This window comes from Pholcus phalangioides, unplaced genomic scaffold (genome assembly GCF_987345545.1).
Source record: "Pholcus phalangioides strain wild (caught in Gottingen) unplaced genomic scaffold, Ppha-v1.0 ptg000013l_1, whole genome shotgun sequence".
NCBI lineage: Eukaryota > Metazoa > Arthropoda > Arachnida > Araneae > Pholcidae > Pholcus > Pholcus phalangioides.
Genome location: NW_028301606.1, coordinates 18659347 through 18682235, shown reverse-complemented (window position 1 = coordinate 18682235; position 22889 = coordinate 18659347). Strand labels below are relative to the sequence as shown.

Sequence of the window (22889 nt, the reverse complement as noted above, 5' to 3'; positions counted from 1 at the left end):
TCCTGTCAGCGCAGGATTTTGAGATCATATCAGATCACATATTTGAAGAAACATCACAACTGAAACTCTGTTTTTATCCATTACGGATCCCTGAGTAATGATCATCCGTTGTGGTTACATGCGAGAAAATTACAGAAAGTCTCTACCAAATCACAAGAATGCAACAGAACAAAGTTTGCGTTGTAGGGTGGTGGCGAATGGCCAAATCAGTCCAAATAGCAGTTGCGCTGGAAGTTTTTTAGACCTGTGTATGTTTCGAGTCACCAGTTTCGCGTTTGGTTGGTGATTGAAATGATTCGATGGTGATGTCGAATAATCTGACTCCTATCAAGATCGAGAATTAACTTATAAATCTTATTTATTTAAAAACGTATCAAGAAAAAACATGGTTGTGCACACGATCGACTTACGTCATACACTGGAGCGTCGTGCTAATACGCAGATGCAAGCGGGAAGATCGCAGCGACATCTTCTGTGACATATCTACAAAACATAAATTACTATTTGTGAGGCGATTCACTATAGAGTAACCGCTCCCTCCCACTGAACGCGTTGTGATCAATACACAAAACAATGATGAGGAAGATACAATAATAAGTTTAAATGAATGCAGTAATAGGAGTAAAGTAATGGAAAAATAAGTATAAAAGTGTGGCGCGGCCTGCTGATTCATGGCGGAAGACTCGTCGTGTGCAAATAACGCGTGGGCGAGTATAAAAAGAAAAAAGTGCGGTAGATGATAAGAAATAGGAAACTGTTAGGCCCCTTTCACACGAGCACTAAAGATGACGACCGCATCTTTAGTCAGTTCCCTTCAGTTCGATGCTCAGAAGTGGTCGATGGGAGAAAATATCTTGAAATATGTTCAAAAGATTTAAAAAAAAATCTAATATCTGTCTTTTTGGAAAATATGAGAGAAAAATTCTAAAAACATCCAATGATGTTTCAAAAAAAAAAAAAAAATTCAGGAGATATCAAAGACTTTGCAAGTAGAAAAAAGGGGAGGGGTGGAGACTTTCAAAATGTCTGTGCTTAGAAATATTCACATCACAATTCTGTCTTGGGCCGTTATTACAGTATAAAAGTTTGATAAAATCCCTTTTATAAAACTTGAAAAATCCAGCCAATAAACTTCATACGTTACATTCGAGCAAATGTGTTGCGACCTGAACAGATGTTAAATGCTCTCGCTACATAGGTGCGAAAAGCCGGAAGTTTCTGTTGCATGGGATGGCAAGATCTGAAATGAGGTGGTAATGAGACCGCGAAAGGCTTACGATAGACCGAGGTTTGGATCGGAACACATTAGACCATGAACTTGAAACCATCAGAGCAATTGCGATAGACAGGGGGTTCAACACCAACATCGTTGACGAATTAAGTAGAAAATTCTTGAAACCGGCACGAGGAACCACTCTAGAAAATATTACAGAGAGACCACTCAGAGAAAGTGTAGTCATGCCCTACGATCCAATACTCTCACTGAAGATCAAACCTACTCTTAAAAAGTTTAATCTAACAGCCATAGATGTGCCCACTAAAAACTTTGGTTTCATGCCCCCTAAAGATGCTATACCGCAGAATAAACAATGGGGCATTTATTACATTCCATGTGGTGATTGCTCTCTTGGTTAGATAGGATAGACAAGGAGACCCATAAGACCAAGATTAAATAAACACGCTCGCTGTGTTAAGAATCAGGAATGTGAAAAATCGACCATCGCCGCTCACTGTTGGCAAGAAGGCCATAAATTCAAATTTCAAGAAGCGAGAGTTTTTCACAAAGTCAAGTCCACAGTTGATCTAGATTTCTACAAAGGCACATATATTCGGGCATTCAAAAATATACTAGTGAACGATAATAAATCTACACCCCCGATCGCAACACCATGGCGTACATTCATTTCGAGCGGTGGACCAATCGGATAGCACTATTCCGCAAATGTCCAATCAGGACGCTGCATTAGTATCTCACGCAGGCTCACAGCTTCATTCTGACCACGACGTTTGAAGTGAACAGACGTACTTCTTCCGCTGAGCAACCGAGCGTGAAGATTTGGTATTCAACCCAAGTGGGAAACTCGGTCAGCGAGACTAGTGGATTAATTTTTCCTCTGAAGACGGCACCCATTGGTGTTGAAATGCATTAGGACTTTTATTATTTTTTGTGTATTTGCCTTATTCATTGGTGTCTTCTCAACAAAAATATATATACACAAAGTGTGCTAAAAAATGGAAAAAAATTGAAGAGTGAAGAAAACATACCAAGAGTTAAACATTTCAAAACATGCCGCCTGAATTAACTATTAGGAAAACGTGGGTGAAATTTTGAAACCCATTTAAAAGATGATGGATAACCGTTGCCACCTCAAAAATTAAAAAATTCAGAATATGCTTCTAAAAAGTCCTTAGCATTATTACGTGTTTTTTTAATTTTTGAAAGTTGTCCAAAAATATATTTTTCAAAATTCTGATACTAATATTAGAATTGAAAAATTAGACAGAAAATTGACTTTAAATTTAAATTCTTTCCTTTTATCGAAAATACCGATATAGGCTATGTTATTACACTCATGTCCATAAATTAAGGATAATTCAGAATCACACGGAAATCGAAATCTAAAGTAAAAATTTCACCTGTGGAATTATCACACACATCTGCAAGAATGATATGAAAATTTCAGGAAGCCACCAGATGATGCCGATAGTACGTCACAACCACGAGAGTGTACGAGGGGGTATGTAAGGAATGGTGGCAAAGAAGTGAAATTGTTCACAAGAGTTCTGTAAGGCGCTCAGTGCCATAAGCGAAATAGTTATGACACAGAGGACGCACGCATGTGGATGATTTTTTACGTGGTAGAATTATCGGCCGCCTGGAATGTGGGCGTACTCAGATGGAAGTATCCGAGGAACTTGGAATTGCCCAAAGTGTCATCTCTAGGCTTTGGCAACGATTCCAAGATAACGGAAATGTCAGTAGACGTTACAGTACAGGTCGCCCCCCGAGTTACAACGCCGAATGAAGACCGGTATTTGGCAGTAACTGCCAAAAGAAGCAGACGGAGCACAGCATCCGACCTGTCTCGTCAGCTATCTGCAGCCTCGGGTACCACAGTTTCAAGGCAAACCGTGTACAGACGTTTGGGAGATATCGGTCTATATGCTCGCAGGCCTGTCAGATGTGTTCCGCTCACGGCAACTCACTGCCGGCCGCGATTAGATTGGAGTAGAGAACATGCAATGCGGACATCGTCACAGTGGGCTTGTGTGATGTTTTCCGACGAGTCCAGGTTTAGCTTGCAGTTTGATTCACGTCGGACTTTCATATGGATAACGCCAGGTACCCGTTACCACCAAGACAATATCATTGAACGACACCGTTACGATGGTGCAGCATTGCTCGTTTGCGGTGGAATTATACTGGGTTCCAGAACAGATCTGCATGTACAAACCGGAACCACGAAAGCCCAAATTCATCGGGACATCATTCTAGAACAACATGTACGTTTGTTTAGGTGTGCCATGGGCGCAGAATTTGTGTTTATGTTTGACAACGCCCGTCCTCACCGAGCAAAAATCGTAAACGAATGCCTTGAATCTGAGGATACGGAAACCCGTATGGAATGGCCATCATTCTCACCTGACTTGAATCCGAGCAAAAATCGTAGTTTTTATGAATGGTATCATACATACACCATCGTTTTTGTTCTTTATCTTTTGTTTAATAAATGGGGTTTATGAATAAGTAACGTTTGTTTTGTTTCTGAACCTTTATTTGCCGGAGCTGCATTATCCTCAATTTATGGACATGAATGTAGATAAGCAAATTTTAAGATCGGGGAAGAATTGAGAGTTCCCTCTTGAGAACGACCTCCGCATTGATCCTAATTTTTTCAAATTTTTCAATTACTTCTCATTTTTTTCGCATTTTCATAATATCTAATTTATAATTTCGAGTTATGTGTATAAAGCAGCTTTTTGTGGCGCTATACTCTCTAAATTTTGAAATTTTTCATTGAGATCTGGTTTTTGTCAATCACTCTTTTGATGCATACTACATATATACACAGTATATATATACGGGATGTTTTTAAAAAACTATCCCGACATATGGGCCCCTAACTATCATACCATTCACTGAATCTGAATGAAATTTTGACATAAGGTATTTTGAGGTATGCGCTCAAGAATGATATGGAAAACAACAGTGTCACTCTAACAGTTACGGTTACAGTGAGAAAATTTCGAAAATATCAGATGGCAACACCATGTTTTTTGTATTGGAATGCGATCTCCCTACTGAAAAACACTAAATAGCGTTGGAATGGCACCTGTAGCATGAAAATCCCCGGAGCTAGGCAAGGAAAAAGTAAAAAGGACTTTGCCGTGCACCAGAGCACTAATGTTCGTTTCATTCGTCACACCGTTTCTTCGGCTGAGATCCCAGCCTGATTAGTCCCCCACAAGGTCATGTGGAAAATTTGTGAAACACAATAAAATGCTTTATTTTATGCTGCTTCTCTGTCCTTATTGGTTGTCCTCACTTTTAGCCTATCTACCGCCGGTGATTTTCATGCTACAGTTGCCGTTCGAACGCTATTTAGGGTTTTTCACAATGGCGATCACATTCCAATACAAAAAACTTGGTGTTGCCATTTGATATTTTCGAAATTTTCTTTCTCACTGCAACCGTAACTGTTAGAGTGACACTGTTGTTTTCCATATCATTCTTGAGCGCATACCTCAAAATACCTTATGCCAAAATTTCATTCAGTTTCTGTGAATGGTATGATAGTTAGGGGCTCATATGTCGGGATAGTTTTTTTATAATCACCCCGTACTTCCTGTGTACCAACGACTTGCTTCCAATGAACTATTAGTGAGGTGTTCCGCTGCTAAAACACAAAGTGCTAACGAGAGCCTCCACAATCTGATACGGACATACTGTCCCAAAGAAATCTTTGTTTCATTGGAACGTTTGCATATAGCAGTTGTTTCTGCAGTGTCTCAGTTCCCCCCTCCGGGGGGGGGGGCGAAGTGCTTACGTTGCTTCTTGCGACAGAGCCTGGGTGTCTCGCGGTTTCTCCAGTGTCTCAGTTCAACATGGGATGTGAGAGCTCATTGATTGTCAAAGGGGATCAGAATGTTGTTATACTGTAAAAGAATTAGTAACGTTAAATAATAGTATCGTTCGAGGAATAATGGTATGAAAGGATGGACTTTGAAATTAGGTATTTCAAAGCCATACCAGCCAGTCGTGTTTCAGCTTTAAGGCTAATTTGTAAATAATGTTAATCAAATTATAATTAACAGCCTTCAACAAGAGATCGTAACAGAAACAATTACGTAATGTAAACAGAACAAGAAATTTCGTAGTGTTCGTATACTCTTTCTTTCAGAGTTGCGTTCGTTAGTGAGAAGGGTGCTACTGTGCAAACTGAATTGAAATTCACACTCGAAATCATGAGCTTTTCAAAAATATTCGTAAAAAGTGTTTTTTTGATTACATTAAGCGTCTCTTGTCTATCATATGCTTCATCACTTGATATGGAGAAATTTTTGCTCCGATATCAAATTACACAATTGCGCATATCCTTTGATGAAAATGAAGATGGCGGATGGCAATTCGTGGACTCGCCGAAAGACATCTTGCACATAGGTTTCAACTATTTTGGACAAAAAGTTGAAGTTTCCGCCAATAAATCTCCGGATATTCTGTTGAACAGGACTACGGTAGAAATACACGGACATGGAGAAAAGTACATCGGACCTTTCCAAGGCAAGTTTTACGAGTTCGAAAACGATACGACTTCAATTTTGGGATACATAACTCAAAATGGTGGTTTCGTGGGAATAATAGAAGTGCAGAATGTCAAATATAATTTGATTGAAGCGTCCACGTATTTTAACGGCACTTACATGGAACCAAAGACGATTGTGTATAGAGATGTCGATATCAAAGAGATGAATACTCCGATCTGTGCCCTGAATCAAAACTTCAATGCAAAAGCAAATCATACGTTTACTGAAAACGAATTCAGGAACACGAACGATTCATACGGCAACCGCTCTGATACTGAATACAAATTTCATTCATCGAAAGACCTTTCATTCGTGAAGAAGCAAATCTCTGGTTCTGATAATTTTCTTGAGTGTAGGGTCGAGATGATCGGTAATGTAGAATTTTACGAACAATTGAAAGACGATGCTCTCCAATTTATGTATCTAGTGCTGAAAGTGGTAGACAAGACATTTCGCACTACAGATTTTGGAGAGGATATCGTGCGAATACTGCCGTGGAAGATTAAAATTTACAAGGACAGAAATGGACCAGATTACCCATTCCCTAAAATCACAAGAGACATTTACGAATATTACGCTGCTTTCAAAGAAATCAACGCCGCTCGCAGTAAAAAATCATGTTTGATATTTGGCGTGACGGGAACAGTATTGAGCTCTAAAGGAATAGCAATTGAAGGAACTGTTTGCTCGAAAAAAAATGGAAACTTCGGAATTGTCACAACTTACAAAACTCCTTACTCATACCGCGCGTTCATTCACGAATTTGGTCATTCTTTCGGAGCTCCGCACGACGAAGATGATAACGCTACATGCTCACCACAAGGGAAATACAACTACGCAATGAGACCATTCGGCTCTCGTGGGAATAATAACTTTAGCTTATCTCCGTGCAGTATCGATAATATTCGTCCCGTGTTAAAGCTGGATTATGTCAGAGAATGTATGAAGCCTTTACAAGCTGAATGTGGGAACGGATACAAGGAAGGAGAAGAGGAATGCGACTGCGGTCCCAATGAACGTGTATGTGAGAGAATAGACAGGTGCTGTACGCCGAAAGGTGGCCTGGATAATGATAAAGAATGCACTTACCGCCGCAGCAAAGGTTACACATGCAGTGATGAGGCAGATGGATGCTGCACAAACTGTAAAGTGGCAGCGTTTGGAAAGAATTGCTTTTCTGGTAATGGAGGTTGCATTATTGGAACTTGCAATGGAGTTTCGAAAGATTGCAAGAGCCAGATGCGTGCTATTGATGGGAAAACTTGCGTAAGCACAAGTAGCGGGGTCAAAACCTGTTCCTCAGGTTCGTGCAACAGCAGCTTTTGCCGAGACCACGATCTCGATGTATGCTTTTGTTCGTACGAAAATAGCTGCAGAGTTTGCTGTTTGAAAGATGAAGTGTGTGTTTCCGCCGAGAAATTGGGATTTGTCCCTAATGGTATTTCAGCAATATTGCCTTATGGTACAATCTGCGGTCATGAACTCCAGTGCAATGGCAACGGGTATTGTATTTCACCCACAGGTGTATATCCAATCAATGCTGGAGTTGTTGTGGCATACATTTTTGTTTCACTGATTTCGTTGGCTGCTATTGCGGCTTGGGCTTACTACTATTACGTCATCAAGAAGAAAAGGCGTCTCTCCTCACTGTGGCCTTGCAAAAGAGTACAACCATCATCTTCTCATAAGTCTTTGCATAGCCCTCATGGGCAACATCATGGAATGAAAGCTCATCCGAAACTCACTCGTAGGCAGAATCATTAAGCAAACACTCATAGGCATCTTAATCAGAAGTTTTAAAACGTTAGGCAGCATCGATACAGAAAAATTTGCTAATAAAGAAACATTGAATTTCAGTTCAATAATATGATTAAGACGGTTGACAGCTTCATTTGGAAATGTGCTAATCGGAATGCTTCAACTCGAAATACCAAATGAAGATGTTCTTTTGATTTCGTGATAGTCACATTATGTGATATTGTTCTTGCAGCAGTTAATTGCTATGCAATCACACTGCTCAACACTGAATTTATTGCCAAATACATTTCAGTCATTTTAAGGTGAAATGTAAATAAATAATAAACAAATGAATGCAGTAAATCAATTTAATCATGAATAGTAATCAATCATACTCAAAATGGTCTCGTGTTCTCCTAAAGTCAGGGCCGTCATTTCAACTTTTTCCGGGGGGGTGGGGGGGTGGGGGGGGGGCAAATCACATGTACTCAATGCATGTATATATATATGTATATACTACATATACCATTTTTAGTGTATTTTGAAAAGCCAAAGGGGGCAACGGAACCCTCCTGACCCCTCTCTCAAATGACGGGCCTGCCTAAAGTAATCCTCCTCCTTTTCGCCCTGGATTGGAGTATGCCATAAGGTTTGGAAACCATACTTACCGAGGGACATTGACTTGGTCGAGGAGGTGAAGAGAAGAGCCACGCGTTTTCTTGATGGCATGCGGGCCTTTATCTATGAAGAGAAATTTTATTTTCTGAATTGTTTACATCCCTCGGAAGAGCGCAGCTGTGCGGGAGATAGTGTGGGCAAAAAAGTCCACGTGGAAACTTTAATCTACCGTTGCTGGATTTGTGACTCGCCTGCAATGTGGTATCCCCTGCAGTGGATATCACGGTATCAATGTGATCACGTGGAACTAGGCTGACCATATTTCCTCGAGAAAATTCGGGACATTGGGATTCGAAATACGGGAAAATACGGGACACCGCCAATTATCGCCAAAAACAACGCCAAAACCAAACAAAGTTGCCAAATATTGTTGAAATAACGGAAAAATCACGATGGCGGGAAATGATGCATCGCTGCAAATTGCAGTGGATTAAAATTTATTCCACGAAAAACAAACGTTCAAGTAAATGTCGGAGATTAATATTCTCAAATATAGTTGTAATTATCGTAAAATAATTTATGAGTTGAAAAATAATGTCAATCTTTGACTTCAATAAAGAATAAAAATTCAAGTAGGCTTCGTGTAAAATACGGGAAAAACCGGGACACTTTTGCCAAAAAGTCGGTACGGCCAGAAAAACAGAAAATACCGTGACTGTCCCGGGAAATACGGGACGTATGGTCACCCTATATCGTTGTTATAAAGGTGCTTTGGAATCGAGTTCAATTACAACTTGAATACGTGTGTGTGTGTTTCATAAAATTCCTCGGTTGTGTAATTCAAGCGTGCTTACGCATTTTCACAAGCGACATTTGCTACCGTTGAATGCTATTGTAAAACATTTTATTTGATTCCTTGAGACTCTTCACCTTAACGTCTGCGTATATGACAATTTGGTATGAATTTTTTTTTTTTTAAATCTTATTTTAGAGGTGATTCTTGTTTGAAAAAATACAATATTTACAAACAGGAAGAAAAAATATAAATGCTTCCTAATCGGGTATGAGTGGTGTGTTTTAACTCTTTCCACAGCACAGTAGAAATCACTTACCCCCCCCCCCCCCAATCCTCCCCACTACCCTTAAAAAATGAAATATTTTTTTAATGGCTTTCTTTCGAGTTTTAGCAGGTGCAAAGTAAGGGGTATAGGGAGAAATGTTTCGAGAGAAATCAACTTCACAAAATATTTAGGCTTGTCAATGCTGAAATAAGAGGCTTTACGATCCATGATTTTTTTTTCGAGCTGATAACTTTTTTCACAGTCACTGACACGTACAGAAAACCATAAAACTCATTTGAAGAAATATATTTTTTATTGTAGTTCTTACAGGACCCTTATTGAAGATGTGCAAAAACTACACATGAAAAGACAATGTATCGAAATAATATCATTTTCTATGCAGTATATAACTACCTACTTTGTAATTCACACACAAACTACATTAAGAAAAAAATATTCAGTTGGAAACTTCAAGTTAACAAAAATGCAAACAAAACATTTTAATCGTAGTGAGCATGGTTTTTTTCACTTTTTCTTTGACAATAAGGGGTCATTCAAGTATTACGTCAGCATCGAGGGGGGGGGGTTGAAGGTTGCTTACGTCATCAACCACCCCTTTTTGAAGATATGAAATATTCTAAGCTGCTGACAAAATTTCGCTGACGGGGAGAGGGGGGGGGGGGTCAACGTTTTGCTGACTTTTGCTGACAGGGGGGGGGGGTCAAAAAATGGCTGAAAATCTGCTTACGTAATACTTGAATGGCCCCTAACAGATCTAAATTGTTTTAATTGGAGGAGTCTTACTTCTAAACCAAACAAGTACATCGTTCATATTCCTCAGCGGAACTTCTAACGAATTGGTACATGTTGGGATGTGCGTGTCCATGGTAATGTTTTTGTGTAATGCTTGTTATAGTGCTGCCATCTGCCACATATTTTTCGAACTTCTTCATTCTTCAATTGCTTCGAACATGAAGTTGCCAATTGGCAACAGAATATAACGGAAGAACAGGAAATATGTTGCCAATATTCAACAGTATGCTCTGAAGGGTTAAGGCGGACAGATATTTTTCTATGCCGCTGAGAGGGTAAATAAAATCATTCCTGTATCAAGGATGAAGCACTACAGTACTTTTACCACACTAAGTCTACTAACACCAATTATAGTAAAATGACATTTTTTTTTTTTTAAATAATACCCTCTACAATGATATACACGAATTTTCATAGTAATAAAGATCAAGTAAAGATGATTTTCCACGACTTTATTTAAATGGTCGCTAAATTCAAATAGAAAAGAAAAAATATATATAATAATTGTATTTTTAAATAATATTTAAATAATTGAACAGCCTGGACGAAACTAAATGATGAATGGAGCTAAAATAAAAATGTTTCTGCCAATCTTACAGTAACTTGAAAGCGTCATAAAACATAATTATATAAAAACCGGGGTAAGTGTACATGATCTCACAATCATTGTGTACTAATTTCCACGGTGTCGTTATGTACGTATCTGTTCTCTGGAAATTGCCCTCTTTATAATATAATTTACATCGTATCATCTTCACTCTCTCTCTGCAGTTTCTGATCAAAATAATGTCATTTGTGGTGGTGATGTGATCTAAGATTTGGTTTTGGGTGATATTGATCCGCGTGACGTCTTCCTGTGCTATGCAATGTATGACGAGCAGAAGATTGTTGCATGATTTTGCAGGGCCATAGTTGTGGCAAACGTTTCTTCTTTTTGATAATGCAGTAATAGTATGCACCAGATATAGTGACAACCATCAGTATCAGCACAACAAGAATATACGGCCAAACCACAGCAGCTTCAATTGGGTATTCACCAGTGGGTGATCTGCAATACCCGTAACCATTACACTGGAGTTTATGTCCACATATTGTGCCATATGGTAATTTTGGTGTGACTCCACCTGGATCGAACCCTAGTTCTCCGGTTGTTATGCATTTTCCATCTTTCAAACAGCAAACTCTACATTGCGATTTGAATTTGCATATGCATGTATCAAGTCCGTGATCTCGGCAATAGCTGCTGTTACATGAACCTGAAGAACAGGTATGAATGCCTCCGCCGCTATCAGAACAATTTGTTCCGTCTCTCTCGTGGGTCTTGTTCCAGCAGGTTTTCAAAATACCATCGCATTTCCCTACAATACATCCAAAATTTTCTCTAGAGCAATTCTTTCCATGCGCTGATATTGTGCAATTCGTGCAGCACAGGTCCGACTTGTCGCTGCATTCGTAACCTTTACTGCGGCGGTAGGTACATTCTTTATCGCTTCCAATGCCTCCTTTCGGAGTACAGCACCTATCTAACTCCTCGCATACATTTTCATTGGGACCACAATCGCATTCCTCGTTGCCTTCTCTCATGCCATTTCCACATTCTGGAGATGAGGGCTTCATGCATTCTCTTACGTAGTCCTGTTGTAGCATAGGTCGTATATTATCGATACTGCACGGTGAAAAGCGATATGCATTATATAAAGCTGGATGTCCTTGTTTCATCACGTAATCGAATATGCCATATGGTTTGCAAGTAGCATTTTCATTTGTATCATGATCTGCTCCGAAAGAGTGGCCAAACTCATGAATGAAAATTTTCTTCATTATTACATCCGGATTAGTTTTTATGATTCCGAATTTTCCACCACGTTTTGAGCAGATGCCACCCACAACTGCATGTCCTTGAGGACCTGGTATAGTATATCCAGTCAAAACGTATGTCAAACAAGAGTTATATGCATGTTGAGTATTACCATAAATAGTTCTGAAGTTTGTAAAATATTTATTTATGGTACTGAGATCTGTACCAAACGGATAGTCGGGTTCGTTCTTGCTCTCATAAATTTTGAGTTTCCAAGGCAAAATTCGGACGATGTCTTTTCCGAAATCTGTAGTGCGGAATGCTTTGTCGACTTCGTGCAACATCAGATACATGTATTGAAGAGCATTTTCCTTCTTCTGTTCGTAATATCCTGCATCGCCGATCATCTCAACTCTACATTCCAGAACATTATGAGAATCCGAGACTTGTTTTCTTATCACCGTTAAATCTTCAAATATTCGAATGATGTCTTCAGTATTTGAGAGGCTCGAGTTTGAAACGTTGATGCTTTTAAATTCGTGATCACTCCGAGTGTATTTTTCTTCGGTCATAGAATGTCGGCTACTCGAACTATTGCATATATTCGTAGATTTGATATCAACATTTCTATAAACAATTGTCTTTGACCGCATGTCATTGAAATACGTGGAAGCCGGTACCAAATTGTATGTGACGTTCTGCATTTCGATTATCCCCTCAAAACTGCCACTGTCCGTTAGGTATCCCGACACAGAGTACTGATAATTTTCATGTGCATAAAAATTGCCTTTGAAAGATCCGAAGTAAGTTCCTCCATGTCTATGTATTTCCACCGTAGTCCTGTTCATTAGTGAATCCGGATATTTAACGGCCGAAACTTCAACTTTGTGTCCAAAATGGTCGAAACCTATCTGTAAGTTGTCCGGCGTATCCAGTGGTGTGGATCCTTCTTCATTTTCATCAAAAGATATGCGCAATTCCGTAATTTGGTATTGGGATAAGAACTCATCCAGTTGACATGAAACCTTTGAGAATCCACAAAGCATCAAGGTAATTAAGAACGCAAATTTCCCAAAGATTTTTGAAATATCCATTTCTTTTTTTTGCCAATTACTCTGAATTTATTACGAAGTGCTCGTTTACTTTGAAAATTTTTTGTGTTTGCTTTTTCACTTTTCAAAGCACTCTTAACAATAGGCAACACAACTATCTATTGAGGACATTCAATCATAGAACCACTACTGTTTGAAATTGAGAAATCTTAACAAATCTGTTGTACTTTTGAAAAGAAAAACCACTGTTTATATTTCTGTATTGTTTTTACATGCTCATATATACTCATTCGTAATAATTATTATGCGTTATTGCGACTGTTCCATTATAAAGAAACGCAAAGGTAATTCAATTCCACGTCCGAACCACCTTTTTTGTTAAAATAATTAAATGAAATTCGTTCTTGAGTGTGTTTGACCATTACTTTTGACATTGGACTATTCGACGTAGAAAGAGTGACGTGAGTGTGTTTATATGACTAACTGTATTTATCGAGGTCGGAGTTTCTCAGGATACCCGATTGATACGAAAGGTTTGAAAATGGTTCTGACCCACTAGATTAGAATGATAGGGATCCACAATGAGAATCATTGACATAAAATACGTCTTACCTTTCAAAACAGGGAAGTACCACACTCTGAAGTACCCCCATTACGATTATTAGTTTTACGAAAAAAGTGTTGAGAGAAAGAAATCGAAAAACTTGATAACTCAAATACATTATACAGTATAGTAGGCCTACACTGTAAGCCCTTTTTTTATAGAATGCATGATCTCAAGTTTGAATGAACATTAAATAAAGCATGTAATAAACCCTAGGGTGGGTCACCGTTGTATAGAGATTTTTTTTTTTTAATTTCTATCCGGCACAGCAAGGAAAGGATGCCAAATGATGTCATTAGCTTACGTAGAATTTTTTTTTGGATAGGTTATCAATTATCATCTTCTGCTTCTGGAGAGATTGCTTCAGAGATTACATATTTTGAAAAAAAAAAACTTCTTTTCGATGAATTGTTACAATAAGAGTTTAAAAAGTTTAAACTTGTGTGTCTATAAAACAAATATAAAGTGCATGATTTATTACAAGCATTTATAACAATTGCATTTATTTATTACAAGAAAAAGTTTATACAAAAATGGTATTTATAGTATCTTTATCACATTTCAAATCGCGCGAAAATCCTTCTTGCTATGGAATTTCGGCACAGCTTTTGAGACTTTGTTTGGTTTTTATGATGCATTCTTTCTCAGATTTTTAGCACAATGTGGCTGAAGCTTCTGTCTAGGGGTGGGACGAATAGTGATTTGGGGTCATTCAAGTATTATGTCAGCATCGAGGGGGGGGGGGGTTTGGATTTGCTGACTTTCGATGACAAGGAGGGAGGGGAGGTTAAAGGTTGCTTTCGTCATCAGCCAACCTTTTTGAAGATATGAAATATTCTATGCCGCTGACGAAATTTTGCTGACGGGGGGGGGGGGGGGTCAAAAATGGCTAAAAATCTGCTTGCGTAATACTTTAATGGTCCCTTTGGACGAATAGTTGAATACCGAATATTCGGCGGCAGAATATCAATATCCTTAAAATTCATCACAATCATACATAAAATTTGTGTATTTAATTGAAAATAAAATTATTGGTAATTTCAAATAGTAATTGATATTGAGTATTAGTTATGTAATTTATTATTTTAATAAATATTAAAAAACTGCTAATTGATTTTTATTCCCATGATACTCAGTCAATCAAACTTAACGATGATATAGATATTGAGTATTTTAATATATATATATTACTTAAAAAACAATTTTTTTTTCAACACTTGTTACATTTTTACACCTAATCAAAATATATATATATATCAACAATAATTTACTCTTAACTATAGCAATGCACACGCATGAAATGTACAGCATATATATTTTCTTATTTTTCTTCTTTGGATGTTATTTTCCCCTTTTGCCTCTTTCAGTTGCTCAATATGTATCTTGTCTAGATACATCCTTCAGTTATAGAACTTGGTGTAATGTATTTATGCTCACTTCCACCTTATTTCAGTAGAATTCCATTTTCAGTTTCATATCTTCCCTTATCGTAGAAATTCACCCTGACAACCTCTTTCACAGAAAGGGATATGGATCATTCCCAAAAAAAATTGTACAAACGGTTTCCGAGACTATAATTTTTTTTACAAAACTTTTAATTTTTCTTCTAGTTCTTCATTTAATTCTCTGCTCTGAAATTTTGTAAAAAAAAAAAAAACACGGTGCCATACGGTGTTAAGATAATAGATGAGATGGCATGGGGGCCCCCTCAATTGCTTTTAAAACCATCCTAATATGTGTATATTCATCAGTCTTAACGAAACCCCGGAACTTTTCTCCAACTCCCAACCCGTCTGTAATCAGCACAAAATTTGTTAATCGCGACAGTACCTGCCCAATCGTCCTGGGGCAATATGTTGTAAAACATTTTGTATGTTTTTTTCTTTTTTGACAACAAAATGAAGTGTTCTAGACTCTGTCACGAAGCTACTCTGAAAGAGATCTCGGCAACGGGGTAAGTCCAGTGGCAAAGTTCTGGCGTTCATTCATTCATGCCGTAAGGTGTTTCTTAATTAGTTTCAGATGGTATCGAATTTTTTTTAATCATTGTAGCAAAACCTCAAAATCTGGCTGTCCCAGCTTAAAAAAGTGTCAAACAAAGACTTGGTGGAAAGCCAGAAATTTTTTGAAAAAACTTAGAATCATATTTTATATATGGGCCATAGGTGAATAAAACTGGCAAAAAAATTTTTTTTTTTATGAAAAACTATTTTTTTGTTCGTGTCCCAAAGTTTTTCCCCATTCGAAAATGTTCACTCTGTTACGGTCATTTGGGAATATATTGTTCCGGATAATTTCTCACAAGTCCTTGAAATGGTTGGAAGATGAAATAATTTTCAAAGGACGTCACATATATTTCTTTACAGACAGGTATTTACAATTATTTACAAGAAGCAATTTTTTTCTCGGAGATCTCGCATCAAGCAAAGCCCAACAACTCTCCTGACTCTCTTGTGATCGCCTGACTTTTTATAGGTACGGTCGAAACTGCGAGAAAAAGAATACTCCACAAAATTCCATTTTACAGTTTCCAAGTTGGCGGTGCCACCGCACAGTGATCAATTTAGCGAATTTAGGAGGAAAAAAATGTTTTCTCGAAAACTAATGAATATTTTTGAAAAATTCTTTTTGCTTCACATCAAAGATAGGCATCCACACAGGCTGAGAAGTATAATTGAATAACAATACCGTTTGGTAATTTTAAAACTACTTTGGCATGATTACTACGTTTTCTACATTTTCGCAATTCTTTCCATTTCAATGAAATAATTAATTATTTCTAATTAATCTTTCCAGCTTTTACTGATGTTTCCTACTTATCTGATGAACTGTCTCCAAAATAATAATGCATCACTCATATTTATTACGAATAATATTTAAAAAATAATAGTAATACCAAAGCACATTCTAAACAAAATATTGCCGTGAAAACTGGGGGGAACACTTAATTGAAGTTTAATATGTAAAAAATAAAAATTTTCACTCAAAAGATAATAAATTATTCTTTTATAACACAAACATTAAAAATAAACAGTGCAAATAAACAAAATCTATGATTTGGGGGCTTGATCCCCGATTGAACATTTTAAATCGGAATGAAATTTTTCATAAAAAACAACCAAACTCCGCTGATTATTAAATACTTACAAATTTATACTCGCAATTCTACTAACACTTAAAAATATATATTATTTCATTCCCGGAATTAATTTACGTTTATGCACAATAATTTTGCATATAAATTAAAAATTTACCTAAAACGCACCCACCTTATGCGTAGTGTCAATCACTGTAAGACTCTGAGGATGCGCTTTTTTCCTTTTTCTGTCTCGCTAAATTTCAGCAAAGTCAAAACCTCTTTTGGCTATGCTCCCTCTTTTGGGGCAATTCTCGTATAGAAGATATTGGATGATCTGATGATGTAAGAAGATACAACCTTGTCGAGCGCGGGAAGAAAGACCAATAATTTATTTTCTTCCTCCACGGAAGCGCGCGCTTTCTCGTGACGATCGCAGCACCACACTTTTTAGCATGTTTATCTCGAACGCATCCCTCTTTCCAAGCAAACTTCCCTTTGCACTTTTTTAAAATGAATTTTCAAACTGATTTGAAATTCAAAATTTTGAACTTGGGCGCTGTTACACGTACCGTGATTCACCCTTCTTCATTTCCTGTTCTTGCTGAAAAGGGAAATTCGCAGATGGTCATAGGTCAAAGGTCAACCCGAAAATGCCTGAGAACGGAAAGAGATGAGAGGACCTAGATCCCCATTATCGTCCCTTAGCTGCCCCTGTGGTTTCGGTCGCAAACACTACGTTTTTCGATTCGGTCGCGAATGTCCCGGTCGCCAATAAGACGACACGCACGAACGTCCTGGTGGTGCCGGTCGGAGATGCTGGGCTATTGTTGGGTTGGGAATGTGAAAGAAGCAGGGTGACGACAGAGTTGGTGAGGGGCGCCCTGAGGCGTTGGGTTGGCTTGGGGTGGCTTCACTTGGCTGATACACCAGTAGGTTTTCCCAGTCAGTCCGCGGTCTTATGACCACTGTGCTTAAATTGAAATAGCGATAGAGCCTGGACGTGTTCGGTTCATTCTGTATTCTGATGAAAGACTCTCTCAACGATAACAAATGATGGGGCAGGGTGGCCGTCTGGGTCAGGCTCACAAGGGGACCCAAAATAACCCATTCAGGTCGGGAAACTAGAACGGGCCGATGAGCAGGGAATAAGGGACCCTTCATCATATATGGCTACTACTGTTGTTATCCCCTTAATAAAAAAACTTTCCACACCAGATCCCTGTAGTCGAACTTAAAATACACACACACACAAGCACACTCGGAGCACTAAGTGGCACAAGTGTATCCATCAACATCATACACAAAACGCTCTCAAACACATATAACACACCATTTAACACACAAACATACTAATCGACACAACTGGCTCAATGCTCATTTCGGAAACGCTGACACTTGACAAACAACTACACGGCAATGTCTTCCTATTCACCTTTCTCGTAGTACCCAAGAACATTTCCAATTACTACCGAGTTCTTTAGAACTTTGATTTCTTGAGCCAGCACAACATAAATGTTTTTCCGGGGAACAAATGCATTGGGGGACCTTTCGGAACACTCCCCTTTTAGTCAACAACCGAAAAGTCCCTCGTTAAATAGGGTTTCAGTATCCACCAGACGAACGTCGAAGCACCAAACAACTAAAAAATGACAATATGACAATAGTATCGTAATTTCTAGAGCAAGTAAAGGGGGACAAATTGTGATAATGCCCAGAGAGCAATACTCGGAGTTAATGACATCACATATTTCGAGTGGTCCTTATAAAGAATTGAAGAGAGATCCATCCGATTCCCCAATTGAGAAAATTGAAAGACGTGGGTGAAAACGAGTGTTTCTCTTCTCTAGCATGCAAAAAAGAGGGTAATTCCATCAAACGCCATTTTGTCACGTTTCTATGACCTACCCAGAGTACACAAACCAACACTCTCTCTCCATTCCATAGTTTCTAAAATTGGGACAGCTTCATACAAGCTCGCTAAATTCCTTGTTCCGATTTTCTCTCCACTCACTAAATCAAATAATAATACAGTTAGAAATTGGTCTTGCTTGATAATACGTACAGTTGAACCCATACAGCTCAACATGGTGTCTTTTGACGTAATTTCAATGTTTACTAACATTCCCATATCTGGCAGCATCAGTTGTCTAGAAAGACGACTAAAAACACAATTTTTCACAGCCTGAAGTAGAAGAAATATGCATTTTCACATGTATCTCACAGCCTTCCGTTTCGATAACAAGTTTTACACCAAATGGTCTTGCAATGGGAAATCCCATCTCGCCGATTTTTTGTGATATATGAACGACTTTGAGAGTAAGCTATTGAACGTCGTGCCCTTCTCATTTTATCGGAGATACGTGGACGATACTTATGTGCTTTGGGATGGCTCTAAAGATGACTTGGAATAATTGCTACTCATTATGAATGACAGACTCCCACGTTCAGTTCACAGCCGAACTTGAAACTAACAATGAACTCCCTTTCTTGGACGTATTGGTAACCATTAAAGAGAGAGGTGCGAACAAGGCGATGTTAGGAAGAAGATTGTTTATTATACAAGAGAGGACACAATATACAAGCACATGCACACCTACGCACATAACTAGAAACGACCGGTTGATGGACATGCAGCGTCATCTATACACATACATATATAACATAAACTAATGCGATTACATTTCTAACACCCGCCCTTAATCGCACATTTTCAGACAACACAAATGCATAAGTTCAGACAATACAAATTTAGGCAATGCTTTCGTGAGCATATCAGCAGTTTGCAATTTAGTACAAACATATTCAATTTGAATATAATTTTCTTTGATAACATCACGTAAAAACTTGAGCTTAATGTCCACGTGCTTAAGCCTACCATGACTATGGGACGTGGGGAAAAGAAAGGCTCTTCCTCAGAGCGAGGATTGATGTACGCGCTCAAAGCGCCATCAGGTGATTATTCTAGTTATTGCGCAGTTCGTTTCTCGTCATGTATATAGGATGTTGTGTGAAATAAAGTCCGTCCCTTGTGTAAGATATAAATGCATGTCTCTGTCCTGTAACTACACGCAACCGATGCATCTCATAATTCCCGATATTGGTGACCTTGGAAAGTCTAATCATCAGTTGAGACATTATATCTAAAAAAGAAACAGCGGGCGCATCTCAACGGAAATAACACGTGCTGTTAAACATTCTCGACCACGCAAAAGCGAAAGCATGGCGGACGTTGCAGCGGTAAAGATACCACCGTACAATTTCGCCGATCCTACACTGTGGTTCTTGATGTGCGAATCAACTTTCGAACTGGGGATTCCGAAACCGGTAACAGACAGTCGCACAAAATTCAACTACATAGTGGCCCATCTACCACCGGAAGCAGCTTCCATCATCCGCGATGTCATTACGAATCCAACGGCAACAGATCCCTACGGACACGTGAAATCGGAGTTAATCAAGCGCAGTGGTGAATCGTCACAGCAAGATATACGGAAACTTCTCACTGGGGAGCAACTCGGTGATCGTCGTCCAAGTGAACTTTTGCGCGTCATGCGGCGTCGCGCGGAATCACACAGCGTTCCGGACGAGCTCATGTTGGAACTGTTTCTTCAGCATTTGCCAACATCTGTGCAATCCATCCTGGCTGCGGTCACACCACTAACGTTGGACAAAGCGGCCGAAATCGCCGATCGCGTCATGGACGTAGCACCACAAGCGGTAAGTGCCTGTTCTAACTCTTCCGCGAATTCCATCGAGGAACGTTTGTTGTCGGAAATCGAAAAGCTCCATTTTCGAATCGACGAGATTTCCCGAGGGCAAAGTCGTAGCCCATACCGAAACCGCTACCCGCGACAGCGTAGCTGATCGAAAAATCGCGACGAGTGTTGGTATCATCGACGATTCAGCACCGATGCCAAGAAATGTCTCTCTCCCTGCAAAAATATTCGGGAAACGAACTCAGCAAAGAGTAGAGGCGACTTGCTCTTTGCCATCTACGTCACGTCGCCTGTTTGTGAAAGACATGAAAACGAATCTATCTTTCCTCGTTGATACGGTCAGTGATGTTTCGATCTTGCCGGCAAGCCTTTCTCAGTGCAAACAACGGCCTGTTCAAACGTTCGCAGCCGCGAATTCATCATCCATCGAGGTGTATGGCCAAAGTATTCTTTCCGTGGGTTTCGGCTTGAGACGAAATTTTTCCTGGCCATTTTACATCGCCAATGTGTCAACTCCTATACTGGGTGCGGACTTCCTTCATTATTTCGACTTAAGGCCCGTTTACACGAGGCAAGCGCTTTAGCTGGTAACTTAATTTCAACTTACCGATTCTTCTTGAAACTGTCCACACGATAAGTGGTACGTAGGCGCTCATTGGATAATTTTTACGGAGGTGAGCGCAGTTAGCGCATGCGCGCTTCAGTCTAATCAAATCCACGGAGAGAGACAGACGTACAACGCGCGGGAGAATAATAGTAATAATTTTTTATTTATCTGGCATTCAGAGAGGTGCTTTTTTTAAAGCTGGTGGGTGAAGATGATCAGGTAGAACTTACGATTACTGTGATCAGAACCACATTATATGATATTTTTTTTAAAGAATATAAATTTATTCATTTTCACTTACTCAAGGGGGGTATAGTTATATGATACACATTGAGGACGATGTATATTCTGACTCTAATTGAAGAAACGGTTGATAATATTTAAGTTCATTTAATTTTAAAAAACTATTTACATAGGTTAACAATATTAATTCCAAATAATAAAAAAGGAGAAACTCTTTTCTCACTTGCACGAGAGCAACATACTGAGCAAGAAGTAGGTCACGCAATGGAAACAGTTCGCTTGTCCCCTTTTTTCGCCTCTGCCACCCACGCAAGGGGGCGAGAGATGACGCCACAGGGGAAAAAAGAACACACAACATATTATAAACTTAAGTAAGTCATCGAGAAGAAATATAAGATTTCTCTATTTCTCCTTTAAGTTGTAAATACCGATTATATGATATTTTAATCGATGTTAAAGAGGAGATAATTATGAATTATGTAAGCCGAAAATACGGGAGAAAATTCTTGGCATTCGTAGGAAATTCTAAGGGTTAAAAATTAAATAATAAAAATTCATTAAACAAAAATTATTTTCGAAATCATTATTATTTTTTAATTTGATCTATAGAGATGACATCTTTATGTTGAATATTTGATCATGTATTTTTACAACAGATGGCAGCAAATTCGTTCTGGACGAGAGAAATATTCGAAACCCCCCTCTCCAGTTTTTAATATATAAATCCTCCCCACCAGATAAAAAAAATTGAAGATTCAAAAATATATAACTCCTAACATCACGTCGACAGAATATTCCATAACTTTTCCCAACATCGAATAATTTTAGCTTGTTTGAACAAGGTAATTTCCATTTCTATAGTTCAACAAACATTCATGGCGAAGATATTTTTCAATAAACTTGAAGCTTGTGTCCTCTGGCCACCTCACCATCCAATATTTCCGCGGAATTCTAGCGAAACTTCAGGAGACGACGGAGTATGAACAGGTTCACGCTTGAGATCAAAATAAACCCCTCCGTGAGAGAGCAAAAAGACCCCTCCAGAGTGGCAGGTCACGCCCACTGGCGCATGCGCATAGGTCTACTTAACCGGAAAAAATAGAACCGTTCTTATCTGACTTACCAACTAAATCACTTCTGCACTTGTGCACTTGTCAACTAAAGCCGTGTAAACGGCCCTTATCGTCTGCATACGTTGTATCGTACTTGGCAACTAAAAATTAAGTTACCAACTAAAGCGCTTGCGTCGTGTAAACGGGCCTTTAGTCCCGGACCTTCGCAACAAGTTCCTACGTGACTTGAAAACGAAATTGAAACGTCCCGGACGCGTCTCAAACGCAACGTGCATTCATTCGGTGAAAACGATTACCGGTGACTCGGCGTATCACAAGCTGATTTCTGAATTCCCGGAGATCACTAAACTTCCTAATCCAAATGCACCAGTAAAGCACAACACCATCCATCATATATCTACAAAATGACCGCCTGTGGTGGCGAAACCTAGTAGGTTAGCTCCAGACAGATTAAAAATAGCGAAATCGGAATTTCACAACATGCTGCAACTGGGGCATTTGAGACCTTCGAGGAGTAATTACGCCTCACCACTTCATATGGTACCAAAAAAGGGTACCTTGGAATTTCGACCGGTCGGAGATTTCCGTGCTTTAAATGCACAAACGTTAAAAGACAAATATCCCATTCCTTGCATTGCTGATTTCACTGCTGAACTGCATGGTACTAAAATTTTCAGCCATGT

At 38.9% G+C, this 22889-nt stretch overlaps 3 protein-coding genes across 3 annotated transcripts; 2 read left to right on the top strand and 1 right to left on the bottom strand.

The window, feature by feature from the left end:
- The first annotated feature begins 5550 nt into the window (after positions 1-5550).
- On the top strand, positions 5551-7569 carry LOC149078712 (disintegrin and metalloproteinase domain-containing protein 10 homolog). The gene has a single exon (XM_089241415.1). It carries the CDS (start codon positions 5551-5553, stop codon positions 7567-7569), a length of 2019 nt encoding a protein of 672 aa, XP_089097541.1.
- A 3254-nt stretch (positions 7570-10823) lies between these two features.
- Positions 10824-12878, bottom strand: LOC149078711 (disintegrin and metalloproteinase domain-containing protein 10-like). The gene has a single exon (XM_089241414.1). The coding sequence runs from the start codon at positions 12876-12878 to the stop codon at positions 10824-10826; it is 2055 nt and encodes a 684-aa protein (XP_089097540.1).
- Positions 12879-19786: 6908 nt separating this feature from the next.
- On the top strand, positions 19787-20431 carry LOC149078710 (uncharacterized). Its single transcript, XM_089241413.1, has one exon. It carries the CDS (start codon positions 19787-19789, stop codon positions 20429-20431), a length of 645 nt encoding a protein of 214 aa, XP_089097539.1.
- Positions 20432-22889: the final 2458 nt, after the last annotated feature.